Source organism: Spodoptera frugiperda, chromosome 10, assembly GCF_023101765.2.
Source record: "Spodoptera frugiperda isolate SF20-4 chromosome 10, AGI-APGP_CSIRO_Sfru_2.0, whole genome shotgun sequence".
NCBI lineage: Eukaryota > Metazoa > Arthropoda > Insecta > Lepidoptera > Noctuidae > Spodoptera > Spodoptera frugiperda.
This window is the reverse complement of record NC_064221.1, coordinates 4,466,632-4,487,718: the sequence shown is the minus strand read 5'-3', so window position 1 is coordinate 4,487,718 and position 21,087 is coordinate 4,466,632. Positions and strand designations below refer to the sequence as shown.

General features: G+C 35.3%; 2 protein-coding genes across 3 annotated transcripts in view; one reads left to right on the top strand and one right to left on the bottom strand.

The window, feature by feature from the left end:
- Window positions 1-21,087, bottom strand: part of LOC118277526 (phosphoenolpyruvate carboxykinase [GTP]) — a 47,155-nt gene that overhangs the window by 913 nt on the left and 25,155 nt on the right. Inside the window, exons 1-11 of one of the 2 annotated variants that reach the window (XM_035596358.2) lie at window positions 12,033-12,288; window positions 8,356-8,455; window positions 7,176-7,321; window positions 6,783-6,967; window positions 5,541-5,663; window positions 2,210-2,362; window positions 1,832-1,935; window positions 1,291-1,504; window positions 765-957; window positions 426-624; window positions 45-194 (exon numbers count right to left, since the gene is read on the bottom strand). In XM_035596358.2, coding sequence (XP_035452251.2) covers window positions 45-194; window positions 426-624; window positions 765-957; window positions 1,291-1,504; window positions 1,832-1,935; window positions 2,210-2,362; window positions 5,541-5,663; window positions 6,783-6,967; window positions 7,176-7,321; window positions 8,356-8,455; window positions 12,033-12,082 — 1,617 coding nt within the window. In that variant the 5' untranslated portion in view covers window positions 12,083-12,288. Of the gene's footprint in view, window positions 1-44; window positions 195-425; window positions 625-764; window positions 958-1,290; window positions 1,505-1,831; window positions 1,936-2,209; window positions 2,363-5,540; window positions 5,664-6,782; window positions 6,968-7,175; window positions 7,322-8,355; window positions 8,456-12,032; window positions 12,289-21,087 lie in introns of those variants that run through there. The other variant, XM_035596359.2, reaches the window with a different exon arrangement.
- Window positions 2,688-4,982, top strand: LOC118277529 (uncharacterized). Its single transcript, XM_035596363.2, has 2 exons — window positions 2,688-3,378; window positions 3,767-4,982. The coding sequence occupies exons 1-2, from the start codon at window positions 3,087-3,089 to the stop codon at window positions 4,456-4,458; spliced, it is 984 nt and encodes a 327-aa protein (XP_035452256.2). The 5' UTR covers window positions 2,688-3,086; the 3' UTR covers window positions 4,459-4,982.

The following is a 21,087-nucleotide window of genomic DNA, read 5'->3' as shown; positions in this document are numbered from 1 at the left end:
CGACCTAATTTTCTTGCAATAATGTAAACAAAAGAGATACATACCTCATCACTCTTGCGGAACCAGTTGACGTGGAAGATCTTGGGCATCTGGCGACCAGCCTGCGGCATGGACAGCCAGTGCTTCAGGTACTCGCCGAAGTTGTAGCCGAAGAATGGACGCATGGCGAACGGATCGTGCATTACTACTTTGCCCTGTAACAAAGAAGAATTGGTTTAGATCGATTTGTTTGGAGAGAATAAGAGAATTATATCAATCATTCTTTATCATTATAAGCTCGTTTCCGTCCACTAGTGGTCAGATTTCTTCCATCGCATGTCACTATGTTCGCTTACAATGATTTCTTCCTTCCTAAGGGCAATAGTAGAAATAAACCCGTTTATACTAGTTGTTTTTATTTACAATGTATTGTAAAATATGCTTACCGCATGTTCAGCTGCAGCAGTGGCTTCAGATCTCATGGTAGCTCCCATAAACACACCGTGTTGCCAGTCTCGAGACTCTACAACTAAAGGCACGCCAGCAGGACGACGTCCTCCAAGCAAGATGGCGGATATTGGCACTCCCTCAGCACTTTCCCATTGATCATCAATAATCGGGCATTGTTCAGCTGGGGTGCAGAATCTGTAACAATAAAAAATACGGTTAGATTTTTTATTCTGGTAACATTCAGATATATGCAATTTTTGTAATCTGGCAACACTAAAAACCATAGACAACATTTTTTTTTTGTTTAATCGTAGGAATTATTCCATTCAGCCTACCTAGAGTTGGGGTGTGCAGCGGGAGTCTTCTTGCTAGGGTCCCATGGTTGTCCCTTCCAGTCGGTCAGTTTCTCAGGGGCAGCGCCCATGCCTTCCCACCAAACACCACCGTCATTGGTTTCTCCTACGTTCGTGAATACCGTGTTTTGGAATACTGTTGACATGGCTATTGGGTTGGTCGCTTCGGAAGTTCCTGTGAAAAAAGGATATAAAGATTAATATTATGTGGGCGCAAATTTTATGGATCATGAAGGCTTTTGAAAACTTATTGGAACTTTGTATTAGTTAAAGTAAGTTTTAGAGCTGCAAACTTATTCTATAACTGTCAATTTCTTTAACGAACTTCGAACTTTCCGAAGAGAGCTCGATCACATTCTCACGTTATTGGTCGAAATTATTCTCACAACCAAGTATTGCGATTGAGTTCTTTTCCATATCCTTACAGAATAGCCTAGCTGTTCTGGTACAAAAACGAATAGAAAAATGTATAACATTAGGTCCTAAAAATAAGAATTGGATCCCTTACCTGGAGCAACTCCAAAGAATCCATTCTCCGGGTTGATAGCTCTCAGCACGCCATTCTTATCGAACTTCATCCAGGCGATGTCATCACCTACACACTCCACCTTGTATCCTGGCAGGGTGGGCGTCATCATAGCGAGGTTGGTCTTACCACAGGCGGAAGGGAAAGCCGCTGCGATGTAGCGCTTACGGCCCTTTGGGTCAGTTACACCAACAATCTGTAGGATAGAAGGGTCATTTGTTAAGATTTTTTGAAGATTTTCTTTAGTATTTGATACATGTAAGTACAGGTTTGATGTGAAGAATTTAATATTAATATTGGATTTGTAATCTTTTGTTGTTTTTAGGAGCAGTAGTGTTTGAAAGATAGTATGTACTAGATAAAATTATAATAGCAATCTTTGACTTAGTTGCAAAACAATGATTGCTATTTTATTCACTCAGGGACTCACTTCAACTTGAAGTTATAAAATGTGTATCTTTATGATCAAAACTGTTATAAATCAATATAATTATTATACTATTTAAATATATTTTCAACTCACCAGCATGTGTTCAGCAAGCCAGCCTTCACGGCGCGCGATGACGGAGCCCAAACGAAGAGCGAAGCACTTTTTGCCCAACAAACTGTTGCCACCATATCCACTACCTGTTCAAATAAATAAAATACATATTAACAACTATTTAAAATGTAATAAATAACTTCTAAAGGAATTGTTTGGCTGTATGTTTGACATATGTTTACGCAAATGTGCCGAGAGATGGCGTTGATAGTTACATTGGCAAGTGAAATATTTTGTATCTTTTTATTATTGTGTGATTTTTAATCCATTGTTATTTTAACTTTACAAAATCTTTTTGAAAAATGTTAAGAAATGTTGATAAACCGTTTGGAATCAAATATTTTTTGTATAATAACTCACCGTAGCTAACAATTTCGTTGTCAGCGGGTTTGTGTAGGATGATAGTGCGAGGAGGGTCGCATGGCCATCCAGTCACTCCACCACCAGTGCCGACTGCATGGAGACAGCGGACGAACTGCTCATCTTGACGCAGAGCTTCCAATACTCTCGCACCTGAGGACAAGAATAAACGAATTTTAGAACTGATATCTTTATTTCTAATTTGTGTAATGTCTATTAGGTATTCCTTCTTTCCTTTTCCTATACAGTTGTGTATTTGAAAAGGTATTTGTATTACTTTCTTTAGTCATATTGAGCTGGATCTTCCATGACTGCATTATCATCTTTTATATACAAAATTAAATGAAGAAAATACAGGACTTAGATAAGCAGTAATATAGTACCTAAGTTATGAATAAATGAGACAATGAAAGAACAAATTTATGCCATCATAGGGTGAACATTTAATCACGTTTTTTACCATACAACTGACGATTATTAAGTAAAATTGGACTGTAAACTAAAGAGAGGTTTAGATTTTAACAAATCAAATTGATTTCAAGTATCCCTTGAGAAAGGAAACAGATTTATTACATGTCAATTATTCGAAAGATCCGCGCGGTCATTTCCCTGTCCTCTGATTGGTTTTCCCGTGTTCGGGCACAGCAGCGCACCTACGTCACGCCGGCCCACGCAACACGTATTCTATGAGAACCCCGACTTTATTACAAATTCAAATTTTAATTGTTTTTCTTTACAACAAAGTAAAAATATAACCATATTTTATTAAGAAAACATTACAAAGTATAAAAAACAAGAAATGAAAGAAAAATATAGTTTTTTCGGTAGTTTGTAACTGAGTTTGCATTCTGTAAAGTTGTTAGTTTTTTACAAGTGCATGGCTAGATGTCGCTGCAGTTGTGTTGAGATGCGCCGTTTTGCCGCGCGGCAGTGTCGCGTTATCATGACAGACAGTGGCAACATGTCCATTGTTGACGCACGTCCTGACACCAATCAAGTAATTGATGTGGATCAGTTGATTTGCGAAATCAAAAAGCGACCTTTGCTGTATACCAGGGCGCAAACTGAGTACATACAGAAGGTCGCCAGGCAAAGAGAGTGGACAGAGGTTTGCCAGGCGCTTTGCAAGAATTTCCGCCAGTTGAGTGCCAGGAAGAAACGCGAGAAAGGTAAATATTTTATTTTCTTTTGTCAAACATTTTTGTTAATATTTTTTTTGGCTTAAATTTTTTTGTTAGGTACGTAATCGTGAGTTTTGTTTCGTGTGTCAAGTTTCCGCGACTATTGTGTTATTTTGAAACTTATCAAAGCGGGGTTGGATTAATTTTTCATTTGTTAGAGAGTGGTGTTAGCGATATAGTGCGGTTTAAACGACCGGGTTCGATTTCTCGGTGAAGAAAAAGGTGATGAAAAATTGTAAAACCTGTGTAAATTTAATCGGATCACTAGATAAGGTAGAAATTTCGCGAAATTGTCCTTGACATATATCCAGTCTTTGTACGCCCAATTTTAAAGAAGTCGACAGAATCCTAAATTTTTATTTATTCTTCTTTACAGTGCGGCAAGTACAGTCCAAGTGGTTCCGGCTGAAGAAGACCTTTCTACGTCAGTCCGGGTACGGAGTCAGGACAACAGTTGGGAGGATTAGGAAAAAAAAGCAAATAGAAAAGTTGTCGTTCCTTATTCCGACTACACCCGTCATGGAGGTAGACTCTGGAGCCGGAGCCACGGCTGCCGCTAACAACAACGACGATGACTTAGACCTTGTCATGGACACGCTCAAATCTGAAGAAGCCAATGCCCCAACGGCGTCAACATCTGCAGACAACATCGCGGCCTTCGCTAAACAACATGAGGTGAAGAAGAAACCCTTCTTCATACCTCTGCCTAAAATAGAGGAACCTAAACACGAACCAATAGATGAGAACTTGCATTTCGCACTGATGCTGGTGCCTTTGCTCCGGGCTTTGAACCAGGACCAACGTTTTTACGCTTGGTCCAACATTTTAAACATACTGCAGAAGGCACGAGAGCTTGGACCCAAGAAGCTGTCGATTTTGCAAGAAGAGTTGCGTTACACGGATGGGGAAGCTCCCAATTTGCTTCAAGACCTGGCTTATGTGCAGCCTGATCCGGAGCCTCCAGTGGATGAGGAGCCAATGTTCCCAGCTGCCCATGGAAGACCAACGAATGAGGCAGGGGAAATCATGTATCCAGAAACTGATACTGAGGATAATGAAGAGGCTTAAGCCTTCAGATTTGGAGATACTACTCTGTATTCAAACCATATTCTTATATATCTCTTTGTCAATATCTAAATGTATATTTCTTGTGTCTGTCTACGTATACGAGGGTATATCCATCAGACTTTGGGAGATGGATATCACCCTGCCTATTGTAGTCGTGTCCCTCATTCCCCCTACCCCGATCCCCCTAAGTGTATTCTTGTAAACATTTACAATTAAATATAAATTAGATTTAAGACATCCGAATTGTTCTATTTTGTGATGATGTTCGTCTGTTGTTTTGTGTAAATGCTGTATGTGTGGGTTTTATTTATTGTAAGTAAATATAAGTTTATGTTCAATATTCGGATAGACTTTAATTTAGTTTTTAAATACATTTAAGTGTTGTGTTTAACAGTATTAGTTAATTTTATAGGTTTTTTAAGATTATGGGCCTATGTGTAATTTCATTATTGTCTACGTGTGTGTAATCACTATGTAAGCTGTGCGTCTGTGTCCCCTTTCGAAATAAATGTTTTAGTAGTGTGTATGGTTGTTTTATTTTTAGAATTTTACCTAGAAGTCAACAAAAGCCTTCTAAAAACTAAAATGGTTACCTTTTCCAAAATTCCTAGTTGACTATAGGTAGATGTTTGCTAGCGTCCTACTGCGTTTTCGCTCGCAATTGCAATATTTATCCGCTTTGCTATAAACACTTAATTAAGAACCCCTAATTTCGAATACAGACATAATTACTAGCAATAGCGAGCACGTAATTGGTCGCTAAGTAACAGTACGGCGGAAAATCGAAAAACGCCATTTGTACCTATACAATTAGGTACTATTTATAGATACCTCTCCATGTTAGAGCGAGACAACAAATCAGTCCCGCTCTATCGATCCGACGGGCTCCGAAGCCTAGATTTTGCACCAGTCGCATCCAGTATAAATTGACACGTTATTTTAAAAACGAGATGTATTTCCTTCTTCCCGCCACGCCCTTAATGGGTCAACTTATTTTGGTAGAACACACACAATAAAATGTAATAATTTGTGTTGATGTGTTATTGCGATAATTGATATTTTTGATGGACGTGTGAACTTACCCATTCTAGTCATGACGCGCATAGAGTAGACGACGTATGGCGAGTCTGTGATCTCGACTCCGATCTTGGACAGAGGTGATCCGACGGGACCCATCGAGAATGGGATCACGTACATGGTACGGCCTGTTGACAAAACACAACAATGATTTTAATTAAATATTTTATCAATCTTACTAATGTTTAGACTCTTAATTAGTTGACCTAATTACTTTAACGATGATGAGTTCAAAAGGTTTTAAATTAATTACGTCTGATAGTTAGTAATCATCTGAATCGTTGTCATTAAAAAAACACAGAAAAAGAAATACGTTCGAATTTCAAAAGTCTTCCGTCTTTTGTTTCATAGACAAAAAGTCCGGAATGCATTCAACCAGTATTACAAATTACAATATTTGACACCTACAACAAAAAAGTTTTTACTATACCTAAAAAAAATATTTTAATCTTTGATTCTTTGTTGATTAAATCTGCCGGCGTACCTGCATCTATCTACCAATTACAACATTACAGGAGTACCTATAAGCGGATTGCCCGGGACTCGGGCTCGCTGTATCGATTTTGAGGGGAGTCTGTCGACAGACTGACATGCATGCATACACAAACACAGATTTAATATAGACATTCATCAAAGCACCACGCGGTACTGGAGCCCTTTGAGTAGTTATACAATATGTACGTAGATACTAGATACGCGTATATCGGACATTTTGGGGACTAGGTACGGTTTCTCTTTGTTAAATCGAAACAAATAGCCTTTTGTTTCCCCTTTCCACCATAAGGTTTCCATTTTTTACTGGAAAATTGTTTTGTAAACATTCGATGGTCGTTCATGTATGTTTTGGATGGATATCGAGCTTCTGTTATGTCTTACGCCTGTCTTATGTTACTGTAGAACCAGGTAGCCAATCGGCTTCCGCTTTCAAGTAAACTTAAGTCATAATAACATTTAGTAGTGTTAATTGGTTGAAAAAACGGTATTATAATAATAAAGGTCATGTTTGTGCATGCTTGCTTGACACGTCATTGCTTATCCTTGAAATGGGTAAGAGGTTCGTAAATATCCACTTCTAAAATCGGCATTAGAATCTTTGTTTAACTTTTAGATTTTCTGTCAACGCCTTCCTAAGATCTTTATAACTACAATACTTGGAAAAGACGAACTGCATATCCTCAAAACTGGATATTCTCTGAGTTTGCCAAAGCCACTTTTCAAAGGACATTTTAGGGGATTCTGGAACTTACCTCGCATGCATCCAGGGAATCTTTCAGTGATGGCCTTTTCATAGTCATCAGGGGCGATGTAGTTGCCAAGGGCGGACTTCTGTCCAGCTCGGGCGACGGGTACCACATCCCTCTCCTTCTCAGAGCAGATGAAGGTGCGGGACTCCACGCGGGCCACGTCTGCAGGGTCGGTGCGAGCCAACCAGCTGGTGGAGGAAAAAGGGTTTTAGCATCCGAAAAGCGAAGACAGAAGTCGGTTTGAAGGTGATTTCTGAAATTAGATGATAAATGTCCTTTTGTCAACATTTTGGACATCATGGATTATTTTCTTGTTCTTTTTCATTTTTAATCCTTAATATCATTCCTCAGTTTACTATTTTTATGGGATTAGACCTTTCTGAAGTGTCCACTTACCAGTTGTCGTACTTCGGCAGCCGTTTCAAGGTGCCTTGTTGCTGCATGATGTGCAGTAGAGCAGCAGCCTCGGCCTCCGAGCCATCGCACACATGGACGTGTTCCGGCTGGCAGAGAGCTGCTGAACGCTCCACGAAGGCACGGACCTGAGGAGTTTAGGAGAATTTTAATAAGGGATTGGTAAATGTAATAGTCTGAAGTCTTTCCAGAAATTGTTTTCTGATATTTGGTTGCAGGCTCTTATTTGTAATCTTCTTAAAGTTACGATGTTATTATCATTATTTGTATATGTCAGATTCGTCGCAAATGGCGTTTCATTGTTTCTACCTACCCCTATGGGAGATGGGCGTGAGGTTAGATAATATGTTCTTTGTGTACCTAATCAGGTCTCTAGAATCATTTTTATTAATACGTATTAACATTACAGACAATCCTTTTTAACATTTTGGTCCCACATACAGAGCTCATTTATTATCCATACAAAATGCACCCCCCTATCCTTTCCAGCCAGAAAGCAAGACATTCCCTACAAACGAAGAATTTCAACCTATCGATTAGATAATGGCTTACACCACCGTGCGACTGAACCCTTTAATAATTCACGATAGCATTCACTTTGTAAATTGTCCTGCAGTTGAATAATGACTAAAAATTTTGTAATGAGTCATTATCCTTATTTTAAAGGTGTTTAAGAAATTATTACTTTTAAATGGTGATTTAAAACAATAGATAATAATCATACGGCCACGTGCAACATTAAAAAACATTGGATTAATGAATTAATTAAGACCTAATTAGTTATGAAAACAATGTTATTGCTAATTATTTATCATAACTAATGCTTCTCCTAATTAGGAAATCACTGCATAGTATAAAACAAAGTCGCTTTTTCTGTCCCTATGTCCCTTTGTATGCTTAAATATTTAAAACAACGCAACGGATTTTGATGCGGTTTTTTTAATAGAGTGATTCAAGAGGAAGGTTTATATGTATAATACACGCATAATATATCACCATTGCACCCATGCGAAGCTGGGGCTGGTCGCTAGTATTAGTAATAGAAATAATCTTGTCTGTAAATACGATGTCTATGAGAAAATTTCCTCCAACACGAAAGGCCAAATAGAATATGATTTCCTGTCATAAAATCGATTCGTCTCGGCGTTAGGGCTATTTTTACCTTGGGAGTCAAAGCAGCGAGCTGAGGGTTGGGGGAGGTAGCGCCTCGGACGGCCGCCTGGTGGGCCGCGCGCCCGCATGCCAGTGCCACTTGAGCATACCTGTAACAAAAAAAAAACACATTACACGTTGAATTTTTGACGTTTCGTTGCGCGCCAATTTCTAAGACTACAAAAGTATTCGTACGTATCGCACGCAACGGATTTTAGTTAGTCTTGTATAGAAACTCATACAACTGCGTCCATTGATCCGCATCGTACGGACGCAGTCAATCCGTTTGATGCGATCCGTGCGATGCGTACGATGCGGACCTGTGGACGCTTACCATAAATGGTTGACTTGTCTTGACAGTTGACATGTCAAAATTTTTATTAAATTGGGTAGTATCCTTGGTCAAAAATAAATTATTACAACTTTTCAATACAATAAAATATTCAAAAATAATCACACTCTCATTCATAAATTTGATGAACTACTTAATTTTCGATTTTTTCTAGTTAAATTTCTAGAAATAAGTCTGCTATTTGACGTCAAAAACTTATGACGTCATAATAGAGTATTTCATACAAAGTTCATAGAAAATATCGTTTCGAAAAAGTATTGAATTTGACTACATAGTAGGAAACTAGCCTGTTGGGAAAGATAGTTGTATAGTTTATTACGAAGATATAAGTAGGTATGTAATTGTTAGTTGAATGTTATCTCCTATGACCTGTATTAATTAGGTACAATACGATTGAATTACATCGAATACTAACGTCATTGCAGTTTATAATATTTCCTATGATCGTCACAATGTTGATATAATAATTTGCGTAGCATATCAATTTATGTTATTGAAAAGAACATGAATGTTTTTAATTTTAGGAATTTTTCATATAAAGTACCTATATGTGTAGATAGGTAATGTAATACCATGTTTTAAATATATATAATTTTATTATAACTTTCGTGAGACATACTAAATTAAATTATTATGTTATCGGCTTACTCACGTAACTGTTTGGTGGTGCAACGTCACGCCTTTTATCCCCGAAGGGGTAGACAGAGGTGCACATTACGGCACGTAATACCGCTATACAATGTACACCCACTTTTTACCATTTGTGTTACAAGTCCCATGTAATAGGGGGTGAGCCTATTGGTTGGTAACTCTTTGACTATGTATGTATTTCTGGCTTTGTTTATAATACATAATATAGAGTTAGAGATACGTTTCCATGGGTTCACTTTGCAGATTAAAATCGTTAATAAATAAAACTCTTTTAATCAAAACTCCTTGACATTGAAGAACATTAAATATCGATGTTGAAATATTCCGATAACACATTAATTATTGACAATTAATAATTCTTATCTGTTATAATATTGCGCGTGGAATAGCATTCAGTTCCTTTTAGTTTAGAACTTTGAACCGGTCACAAAATGTCGGTCAATTTAAGCTGGAGGTTATTTCAATTTGTTTATCGCAGTACTTTGTACTGTTTCGTAATGTTATGGTGAGATATCGTGGATTATATTGATTGATTTAGTCATAGGTAGACTTTAGTAATATGTTGTATTAAATGTGTGAATAAGGAACTTGATGTAGTAGAGTAGTAATAGAAATCGATCAGTCAGTCAGTCGGTCAAAAGATCTCGATTTTTATAATTGCTACATACAACTAATGTCAAAAATCGATCAATAGCTGTTCATTTATAACCTTTTAACATTTGGATTTTCCGTTCTATGAAGCTAACTACGGGTATTGAATTCCCGCTAGAAAATGAATTTTTTTTTCCTGTTTTAAGAAAAAGTTGTAATGGTTAAAAGTACCGATGAATTGTGGGTTGTCGGGAAGAGTATTCAACCGAATTTAGAATAACTACAACAAGTCTCTTTATTTACATGTGCAATGTGTATAATGAATCGAATATGTACTTGTAATGGCCATTTTAAATGAAAAATTCACATACAAAGTCCTGAATACTAGCTACTGTTCGGCACAAAAGTCTATGTTCTGAATCTATGTTTAGATCGATCGATATTTGTTGCATTAAAGATAGTTTTTGTACCGCAAGACCGTAATAGCAATCCATTTTATACCAATGTAGAGGCCTTTTTATACACATTTTAGTGTCGTGAGTTTTTAAATAGGCTTTATTTTATAGACGAATAAGACTTTAGTAACATAGCAGTATTAAAAAAATGCCCTACTATCATCTTATGGTATTTTATGGTGACCATGACCTAAAATAGGTATAAACTATTTTGCTCTCCTGTCAACGACCGGCAAAATCTTCCATAGCATAATTAATGTACTAGATGGAGAGTTGCTAATAGATAGGTAAAATGTTTTACAATACAAACGTAGGCCGTCTGCAAAGAGGTGACGAGTGCAAAATTGTTTTTGGTCACTACCTATCTCACGACTGTGATGAGGACTCTTTCTTAAACGCTGTAAATTAGTAGTTTTTTGTTTATTTTCTGTTTTTTATGGTTCTTATAATGCATACTGTTTTAATTTTTAAGTTGTAAATGTTTTAGTCTTAATTTTTATTTTTAAGTTCATGTTATGTCTATGCTTCTTACATTTAAATAATTCTTATTATTCGAGATATTCGAATAAACCTTTTTTTTTTTTTTGAGGGGTAAAATCATCCAATGACTTCTCCTCACCTCACCACCGCCTTGGGTGAAGCGAAAGGGAGTATCAGACTCTTACTGACTAAAAACCACCCCGTTCCTACTCCTGCTTTTCGAGCCGGAGACGAATATAAACCTTGGGTACTAATTTTGGGTAACTTTACTTTTTAATTCACGGCCGAAGACATTGACCGCGCTTAGTAGGTCGATTCGTAATTCGATTCAAATTTGAACTTAGAACAATCGATGTTGTGATGACACCCGAGAGACGGATTGCAACGTTTTGTTTAAAGTAATGAAAATCGAGTGGATTTTTATGCAATTTTATACGAAAAGTGGGCAATATTTTGTTCCTGACATATTTTAATCATTCAATTACCTAAGTTGTGATTGGCACTGAGTATTTAAATTCGGTTAAAATAAAATACTAGTAGGTACCTATTTTACAAGAAGTCTTCACAATCAATAATGAAAATTATTATAAAGAAAATTTGGTGTTGGAAAATGTATTTTTGTGGCATTTATTTCCCAAGCACCTAAAGTAAGTCAGATTGATGTAATGATAGCTTTATAATGAATTAGTTATTATAATACTCATTATGCACGTGGGCATTTAAATGATTTTGGACATTATATTTAAATAATATGTACTACTTACTAAATGGATTTCAATTATGTAAGTAGTAAGGAAGATTAAAGATGATTTAGACTAAAAAAATAATGTTTTCTAGAATTTCATAAATGGAAATTGAAAATAAATTTATGGATATATTTGAATGCCAAGTCCAATTATTTTATTTATTTAATTAGATACTTCCTAATAAATATTTTAAAAGTTCCTTAAGAAAATGCAATGTTAAATAATGGCAAGTACCTATTAAAAATAATAGAAAAAATGAAACAAATTATTCTAGTGTCTCGGAAATATTTGGAAGAAAAAATAATTAAAAAAACAAATAAACTTCTTGAGAGAATTCATGGTATTTTTTTTAAGAAGATGAACGTGATGATTGTGATGATGGACGCTAAATAAAATTAAAAAAAAAACTTACTGGTTGGTCTTCCTCACGTAGTCTTCGGGGACGGTGTTAAAGTGCAACATTTTTAATAGAGAGAAATAATTAAAAACTATTCAACAAATTAATTAATACTTTAAAACTGGAAAATTAACGAAAAGACAGCTAAAGTCGATCAAAATTACTGAAGCTGAAGAGAAATATTAGCCACCTATAATATCCTATGACGTTTAAGTTGTAACCCATTTAATAACTATGCGTGTCCAAAGGCTAGAAGCGCAATGATTTGAAATGAGCGCGCGCGCATTATATAGTGGAGGAGTGTTTGCACGGCGCGCGCTGATTGGCCGAGCCCGCGGGTGTGTCGTGACGTGTGCACTCCGCCGTATCAACTTGTTTTTCTACTATTATTGATTTGTTTTGTAATGCTGATAATGTTATGATTTTTTGCCGATCCCAAAATATTATCGTCAGATTGCTTGATTCTTATTAGAGAGTCATAAGAGTGATTTGGCAGTTTTTAGCCAGTTTAGGTACCAACTTTCTTATATATGGCATTGGTATTGTAATCAAATAAAAACGGATTTTTTACGACCATAAACTTGATTCTTTCTATTACAAAATCAGTGGATTATTCCATAAAACATTAAGATACTATAAGCAATAAGTGGAAGGGTCGATATTGCTCTCAAGACTGAAATGTCTTTGTGTGACATGCGGGCAAGATGCAAGCCTTATTGCATCATCCACCAGCTAATCATGTGGTGCATTTTATCGGAGTATATTTTAATCAATTCATTCGGTGTCAACCGTTGCGAATTCATGGACAACTTACACACAACTTACAATCAATCCTAAAAAAAAACATTCCCGCCAATTTTTGACAGTTGTTTCTTTTTTCATGACATTTAAATTTTAGCGGGGAAATAGACAAAAAAGGGAATGTTTATGGATTTTGGTATTGTCGTGTCATCATATTATCACAATATTTGAAAAAAAAAGAAAATAAAAAGCAGAAAGAAAGAAAAATAAGGAAAGCAGACTTTTTCGGTTAGGTACCGAAGTAAGTCTCAGTTACTTAAAGGGTAGTCTACCGATGTACCTAATTGTTGAATTAAATAAATAAATAACGTAAAAGTCTGCATAAACATGAGTGACATTTTAATATAAGATCACAATCATTATAAACGTTATCATCGTAAAATCTTATATCAAAACTATCTACCCAGATAGATATTAATTTCCCTAAACATGAAATGATTAACTATCTCCTATACATATAACTCCGAAGGTTCCTATAAACGTAGATAGAAACAAGTTGTTTGTTATTATAAATGTAACTAAAGACGTGTATTTCGTCAGCAAGTTGTAAGCTCAAGGTAAGTTTCGTCATCGGAGGCGTGTGTCTGTGTCTACGGAATGCACAATATTGCTTGCCCTACACATTACTAGATTATTACGCTTACTTCTATGATTTTTTTTACTTTGTTTATAGTACTTTGGACTTTGTTATATAGTTATTTGTAGGTAGGTAGGTAGGTATTTTGTGCTCGTTTTACGCTGATTTTTGTGTCTATCTAATCTATACATATAATAAAATCGTAGAAAAGTGCTGTCTGTACATTGAAAATAAAAATAAAAAAAATAGCAGGGGTTATTGTTATGTCGATGTCGAACCCAAAAATGTAATTAACTTTTTTTTTGTCTGTTTGTCTGTTTGTCTGTTTGTCTGTTTGTCTGTTTGTCTGTTCGTCTGTGCGCGCTAATCTCAGAAACGGCTGATCCGAGTTGGATGCGGTTTTCACGAATATATTGTGGGATGCTTAAATTTACATTTAGTGTTTGTTTCATGTCAATCGGTTCATAAATAAAAAAGTTATGTCAAATTAAAGAATCACGTCGAACATTCTATGCTTATACCATTAATCTCCGCAACTATTTGACGGATTTGGTTGAAATTTGGTACAGATATAGTTTAGAACCTTAGAAAGGACATAGATATATTTTTATTTCAAAAATCAAAAAATAAAAATAAGAAATAAATTATTTATAAATAATTCTATGTCGATCGTTACACGACTTCGGTTCATGTTATTGTTTTAATTTATCGAAAAAAGTAAATAAATAGTAAAAAGGTATGAAAAAAATAATATCAATATAATAAAACATTTAGTACAAAGAAAATGCTCTAACGGAGTAATAAGTTTATTTGTTGGGTTTTCCTGGTTTTCTGGTTAAACTATTTAACGTAGGTTTAGTTTGATATCGATTTTTAGTAGTTACTGTAGTTAGTTTTTTTAATAAAATTGTAAGTCTAATTTTTTTTTAATTAGATTAGATTTAAGTCGTTTCTTTTAAATTATTTAGTTTAAGCTTGGTTATTATAGCATAGAGGATAGGTTGTAATATAGTTTCTTTTTTAATTGTTATAAATTCGTAATTCGTAGCTTTCTTTAGTTTTAAGTTAGTTTAAGTCCGTTTTTAAACTATTTTTTCAATGCCCTAAGTGAGTATACATCTATTAAATTCAAACGCAGAGCTCATTATGTTGATTTTTGAAGAGTTCCCTGGAATATCTTCCACATCTCATTTTTGAAGAGATCCCGCGAGATCGGGAACTATGTGGTTAAAACCAAAAATATTATAATAAATCTTTAGAAGGGTCAATTCTGTACATTGAAAATATTGAAAGAATAAATGGCACTGGATTGTTACCAAACCCAAATATGTGATTAATTTTTGTCTGTCTGTATGTTCATGCATCACGTGAAAACTAACGGTTCGATTTTGATGAAACTTGGTATAATTATACCTTATTATCCTGGGTATAAGGATACTTTTTATCCTGGAAAAATACGTAGAAATAATATCTTTATTTTTCAGTTTTATTCTACAGAACGACCAATAGAGGGATCTCCTTAATTATTATGGGCCTCGCCGTATTTGGGTCCAATAGATATTTATAAGATGTCATTGTCAGAGTTACTCAAAATGGAGAAATAAAACTTCCACGCGAAGACCGACATCCGCGCGGACGGAGTCGCGGGCGGAAGCTAGTGTTAAATATGTATTTTTTCTATAGTTTTTATAATTTTCTTTTTTAGTAACGTCTCTAGGTACGGTTTTGACATTAATAGCTTGTTACAAATATAATAGCTCAGTGTTGGACTATTTAGTTTTCTCTTCATCATTCGGGGTTTGCCATAATCACCACGATTAGACTAAAAGCGGGTTTAGGCTTTAGGGTTAAAAACTGCGGTTTATAAGATACTTTTTACACTAACAATACCATACATTTTTAGTTTTCATTCCGCTTGTAAATAATCTACAAGCGATCAAGAATTTCCGCAAAGCAACGCCTGACTATTCAATATGCATACTTTTTATCCCACAGAGACTCGAGTGAAACCGCTAACAGAAGTTACTACGTACACAAACACAGTATGAAACGCAAATAAAACAAGTGAGTAACGGATGCCATCTAATTTACCGCCACAATTTGATCAATAAGTCTTCCTACATCACATGACGTAAGCAAACATAGTTGCCAATGGACAAAATACAACAGCATAACGAAATAAATTGGAGATAGATCACAATTATTGTGACTATGACGCATGCCACAGTAGATACAAGTAAATAAGGTTACATTACTGTTTGTCCATGAATGGGTAGTATTGGCCTTGGTTATATTATGTATGTAATGTACCAAAATCGATTTCAATCATGACGGGCTTATAATGTGTGCAGGGATTTAAGGGTTATCCTTAAATTCCTAACCTCAAAAAGGCCGGCACCGCACTTAATTGTAACGCTTTTGGTGTTTCGGGTGTCCATAGGCGGCGGCGATTGCTTACCGTCAGGTGATCCGTCTGCTCGTTTACCGACTTACCTATATATCATAAAAAGTCAAAGTCATCCTGAAGTTTTTGTACATAATGAGAGTTTGAACTAATCTCCACGTCGACAGGGGGATTAAGAATCTCAATCTCTAACGATGCAAGAGTAGGAATGGTAACAAATATGTTTATTACTACTCTCAGTTTAAAAACATATACAATTTTATTTCTATAAAACCCCTTTCACAGAGGTTTGCTACCAAGCAATCATGTTTATTAAAGTCTACACAAACTGGGACTGCTCAAAGGACCGCCCGGGGGGGACTCGGCTTAGGTAGCGCATCGTTGGGGGGACCGGTGAACTCTCTGGATTAGTGTAATGCATTTTATAATATAATATAACTAAGTGAAAAGGTTGGACGTTCGAAGATTGTTGTAAAGTAATATTTAAGTCGTGTTAATGGAAAATGGATCCGTAGGTAGACTTAGTTCATCTGAAGCTGTGGACAACCTAGCGGGTGACTGGGATTCGGGCTCAAAGCATAAGTAGGAACGGGGTGATTTTTAGTCAATAAGAGCAGATTCTTACTGACTAAAACCCCGCAGTATGAGCAGAACATTACGAACGCAAGCGCTGTTTCACGTCGGTTTTCTGTATGGCCGATGAAGCCGGCCCATTCGTGCCGAAGCATGGCTCTCCCACACTTTAAACACTATCAAAAATACAAAACAGGAATTATCATTATTTATCCTTCATTCCTTAAAACGCGGAAACAATTCAAAATAAAACATTTTTATGTACTTTATCTATATTTAACAATATTATGTTTGACGTCATTACATAATGTATGTTTTTAATATTAATATCCAGTTAAATGCGTAACTAATGTTATTAAACAGAACTGTTTATCTGACTGTCTCTGATATTGCAATATTAGTGATAATTCCCGTCATTACTTATATCAATACTTGGTCTAATTACAAGTAATTACATTGGCACTATTAATAACTTAATGTACCTATTAGATTAATTATAATACGTAAACTAAGTTACAGATCTTCTCTCAGATAGAGAGGGTTAAAAATAAATGTTGATCGACTAACAATAGGGATGATGACGGGGTATGAAAATTTAAAATCTATTTAGTCCGTCTAGGTAATGAAAAAATATTAGACACGTATTTTTTTATTTTGTCATATAAGATAGCAATACTTAGATAAAACGAATCAAAGTTTAGGTGCGGGAGCAAATACGTCATTTCCTACGTATAAAACGTACCTAGAAGTGATGTCAGGTGATATTTGAAATCAATATAATATGTTCGAAAGTATTTGTTTCCGTAAGAAAATAAAAAATACGTGTCTAATATTTTAAAATAATCTACACGACAGACATTAAAATCAAAATCAGTCATCTATCCTATTTTTATGATAGCGACAATTTTACTAAACAAAACTAACGAAGAATTGAAAACTATGAATGTTTTGAAAAATGCCAATTACTACCAAAACGAACTGATATGAACTTTTTACGTTTTGGATTCCAATTTACAGTTTACGCTCCCCCACCCCGCTTGTTATCGATTTCACCCCCCACTGCCTCAGAGTAAATACATAAACTAGTTTAAAACACGGGTGCATCGCTCGTTTTTCCAGGAACAAGCCCTTTCATAGACTACTACAGCGTACCGTAGCAAACAGATTTATTTCTTAGAAATTCTAATAGCTATACAAAATGTAACTACGTAGATAGATGTACACTAGACTTTAAGTTTTAGTGCATTGGTGATAAGGTTGACAATGTTTTGTGAGTAAAGGGGTAGCTTGATGTGCTGTTTGTAGTTAGACTGGCATCGCTCGAATGTTCCAGATTCAAAGGAAATGTTTGTGATCTATTCACCTATGTGGGGCGGGGGAAAATATGAATCACTACATAGTATAAAACAAAGTCGTTTTCTCTGTCCCTATGTCGCTTTGTATGCTTAAATCTATCTATTAAAAAAACCGCAACAAAATCCGTTGCGTAGTTTTAAAGATTTAATTTAGTGAGTGATTTAAGAGGAAGGTTTATATATTGTATAATACATGCATGTGAAGCTGGGGCGGGTCGCTAGTTTGTTATAAATTGCTATTTATTGTAAAACTATTTATTACTTAATTATGGTATTTCTTGTGTATGGTGTTTATTGTGGTTATTTGTTACGGTGTTGGTTGTGTTTTGTAATGATTTATGGTGAAATTAAAAACGAGTAAATACTGAAAATTAAATCGTTTTTGGTAGAACTTCTTCAGGTATGCCACATAGGAGCTCCTAACTTACGCCTATATGTATACATATAGTACATAATCCTTTGTAATAATTAGGACAGACTTAGTAATACCTACTTATAAACCTAGACTTTGATTTGCTAGAAGAAAATTTAATACCTACCTACTGATTATCTCAATCTGTAATTAAATGAAGGTCTCAATAATTATAGCTTATGATGTTTGGTTTCTACGTTAATTTAATTTAGTTTACCGTTATTATTAATTTAAATTAATTAATTAGTTTACGGCAAATTGTAGATCCTTGCTAAAAAAACATACAATGAATATAGCCCTGCTGTAGTAGACCACAGAAAAGTATTTAAAACTAAATATAGACTACATTTAAAGTTTAAACTTGGAACTAGAACTCTTTAATCAAAGAGGCTCGCCTATAAGTAGGTACTAGTAAAACAATAAATGGGACGAGCCACAGATAACAAAGTGATGCAAGGCAAGTGCTAGCCGACAGAATTAGCACATTTTACTACGCTACGTGACACCCAATAGGTCAAAAGTTCTTCCAGATAACTTTAATATTTATAAATTTACAATCTTTTAGTTTTTACATCAGTTTTTTTTTGTATATCACAACGGAAAGTACCAGTCATATGACATGCCGTGTGAATTTCTGATAAGGGAGATGAGTGCAAAATTTTATTGTGTGCAAAAGAAACATTCCCGCCTGTTGCTAATTTAATATGTGTATTGACTTTATTTTTGTATTTGTTTTATTTATACTTAAATGCCTACGACTGCCTTGTTGGTTGAGTGGGTGGGATTCCCGAGTCGGGCTAAGTAATACGTACTGGGCATTTTTTTGCCGAAAATTTCTCAGTAGTAGCACGGAGTCTGCCTGAGAATTGTGCCAGTGTGTGGCGCAATAGGGTCACCCCATATTACACGGGACTTATAACACCTGTGGTGGCCGTGGTATCACTCCAGTGGAGCCGGACCATTCGTGCCGAAGCATGACTCTCCCACTTTTAAAACATAGTAACTACTTTCCAACCTAAATAAAATACAGGCAAAAATTACAACTCTGAGCGACCAATCTAACTCCGTTGGATTTCCTACTTCACTTTCAGTCGCCTCGCTACGAAACTTTCGAAACTGTTTTTTTAGTTCCGAAATTTCCCTCCGCATTACAGTGGCGCTGTAGTTGCCCGGTAATAGATAAGCAGGGTAATTTTTTTATAATCTTATCTTTGTGAGGTAAAGGACACGCCCTCTATGACTCTTACTCATAATTACTAATACTGGACTTCGATTATTTGGATAATAATATAATTTTATTGATAAACGATGAAGGAAAACATCGTGAGGAATCCTGGGCTTAGTATAATTTCTAAATATAAGTTTGAAATCGCCAACCCGCGTTGAGTAAGGGTGTTGATTCTATGTGAGTAGAAGCTTTGGTCAGCAGTGGCCACTTGTAGGCTGATGATGAGTATACCTAGCTGTCCTTTATTGCCATTTAATTTTGGACATCAACTAATATTATTTTAAGTCACTGGATTAAGAAACACGCCCATTTTTAAGTTGAATGGCTGAGTTAATTCTCAATATCGGGATAGTCAGGCTCTACATACACTATGTTTTTCGGAATTTAAATAAATAAGTGTGAATTAATGAAAGAAAATCTTAACTTAAATCCCCGTACCAAAGTAAGTAGGTATTATCAAAACACATCACATAGCAACAAGATGTCTTTAAAATGTACTTTTAAATGTCGATCACATACATAAGTAAGAACTTAATACTTTTCTGCAGATAAGCATTTGATCCTTTAACTTTGAGCCATTTTTAGGCACGTGTAAGTTACCTGTGACTTGCGGAAAATTAATTAAGTATAAAATAATTATTAAAAAACTTAAATACCACTTACTAAACAACTAAATTTGAATTTGACGTTTACCTAATGTCACCAAACTCGTTCCGATTTACATTTTCCAATATTTAGCTAGTTCTAAATTTAAAAAACGAAAAAAAAAACAGACTTGTCTATGATCAGGTTTGTTTTGAATACATTAAAATTAAGTATCGTACCATTTCGTACCTGTTTTTAGATGAAAATTAATGATTAAGAATAATAATAAATTGTTATGTAATGTACTTAAATCGTGAGTTTTATTTCCCACCGTGGTTGTCAGGCGTGCACATACTGAGTGACACACCCACTTTTAGCCAGCTGTGTCATGATTCATGATTGTCTACGTGCTTTAATGTTTGTTCATTCTACTCCAAACATCACATTATTTAATACGTGTTTCTTTTCCAATAATTAACATCCTTTCAGCACGCATGATCAGGGTTATTGTATTGTAAATCTGATAGAAAAAGAGTATCCTATGGAGTTTCTGGCTCGTTCTTCTCCATAGGAACCTACACTTTGGAACGAGCAAATAGTTGAGACAGACAGACATTGTTAATATTATTATTTGCTTTGACGTTCAAAACTTCTTGGTCTATTTGAAATAAATAATTTTTGCTTTTGACTTGGACTTTTTTAAGTTTTAAGGCAAATCCATCATTAATTTAAGCAAAACCTTCAGAATATCAACCATCCAAATTAAAAACATTTCACACAGTACCTATGTTTTAATAAAAACCGTTCACAGAATTCATGTGAAATCAATTCTATAAATAAATTAATGAAAAGTACATAGTACACACATTAAAGTATATACTTGTAGATAAAAAAATATAAAACAATGACATGTACTGTTACGTTTTATCAGCTGTAAGTACATGGCTGTATCTACGCTGTATCCACGTGACTTCTTACTGTGGCTTAGGCTGAATGAATCACATTAATTAAGAAGGTAGTAGGTACTCTGTGGTTGTGACGTTAAAATGGGAGAGCCATGCTTTGGTACGAATGGGCCGGCTCGACCGGAGTGATACCACGGCCTCACAGAAAACCGACATGAAACGTTTGCGTT